The sequence below is a fragment of the Bison bison genome, unplaced genomic scaffold, assembly GCF_000754665.1.
Source record: "Bison bison bison isolate TAMUID 2011002044 unplaced genomic scaffold, Bison_UMD1.0 scf7180017864518, whole genome shotgun sequence".
In the NCBI taxonomy this organism is placed as follows: domain Eukaryota; kingdom Metazoa; phylum Chordata; class Mammalia; order Artiodactyla; family Bovidae; genus Bison; species Bison bison.
In genome coordinates, this window is record NW_011495071.1 from 370516 (window position 1) to 371120 (window position 605).

General features: G+C 46.3%; 1 protein-coding gene across 1 annotated transcript in view; it reads left to right on the forward strand.

The window, feature by feature from the left end:
• The window catches only part of LOC104981480 (ribose-phosphate pyrophosphokinase 2-like), a 19001-nt gene continuing 18396 nt past the window's right edge, over nt 1-605 (forward strand). Inside the window, exon 1 of the mRNA XM_010830632.1 lies at nt 1-206. Within this exon, the coding sequence (XP_010828934.1) occupies nt 1-206 (206 nt within the window). The remainder of the gene's footprint in view (nt 207-605) is intronic.

A 605-nucleotide genomic window follows, 5' to 3' on the forward strand; every position in this document is an offset into this window, starting at 1 on the left:
ATGATCAACGCCTGCAAGATTGCGTCGTCCTCCAGGGTGACTGCTGTGATCCCGTGCTTCCCCTACGCCCGGCAAGACAAGAAGGACAAGGTATGCATGCAGGGCAGCTGCTGGAGGAACTGGCTCCGGCTTGATGGCTGCGTTTATTTTCTCACTTCATACCTCCGACTCCTTGGGAAATGTTGGCCTTCTACTGTTGTGATGGAGTAAACATGCTTTCTTGCCCTTATCCAAGGTTTATCTTTGAATCAGCTGTCATGTTTGTAGATACAGAAACAGGTAAAGAGTATTTTTGCAGGTCTGAAAATACTCTTACTATAGTCCTTGTGATGAAACTGGTGTGTGTCTTTGTGGTGGGGAGTAGAACTAAACACATACATACACACACACTCTGGTGAGTGTAAAATGCTGATAAGTCCCAGGCAGACCCCTGGATTGTATCCATGTCAGTATCCTGGTTGTGATTTCCTCCCTTAGGGCTGCAAAATGTCACCATGAAAAACCAGGGTAAGGATGCACCATCTCAGCTGTGTGTGAGTCTACAGTTCTCTCAGGATACCAAGTTAAATTTACACCAGTATCCCTTTTTAACACCCCCACAGGAA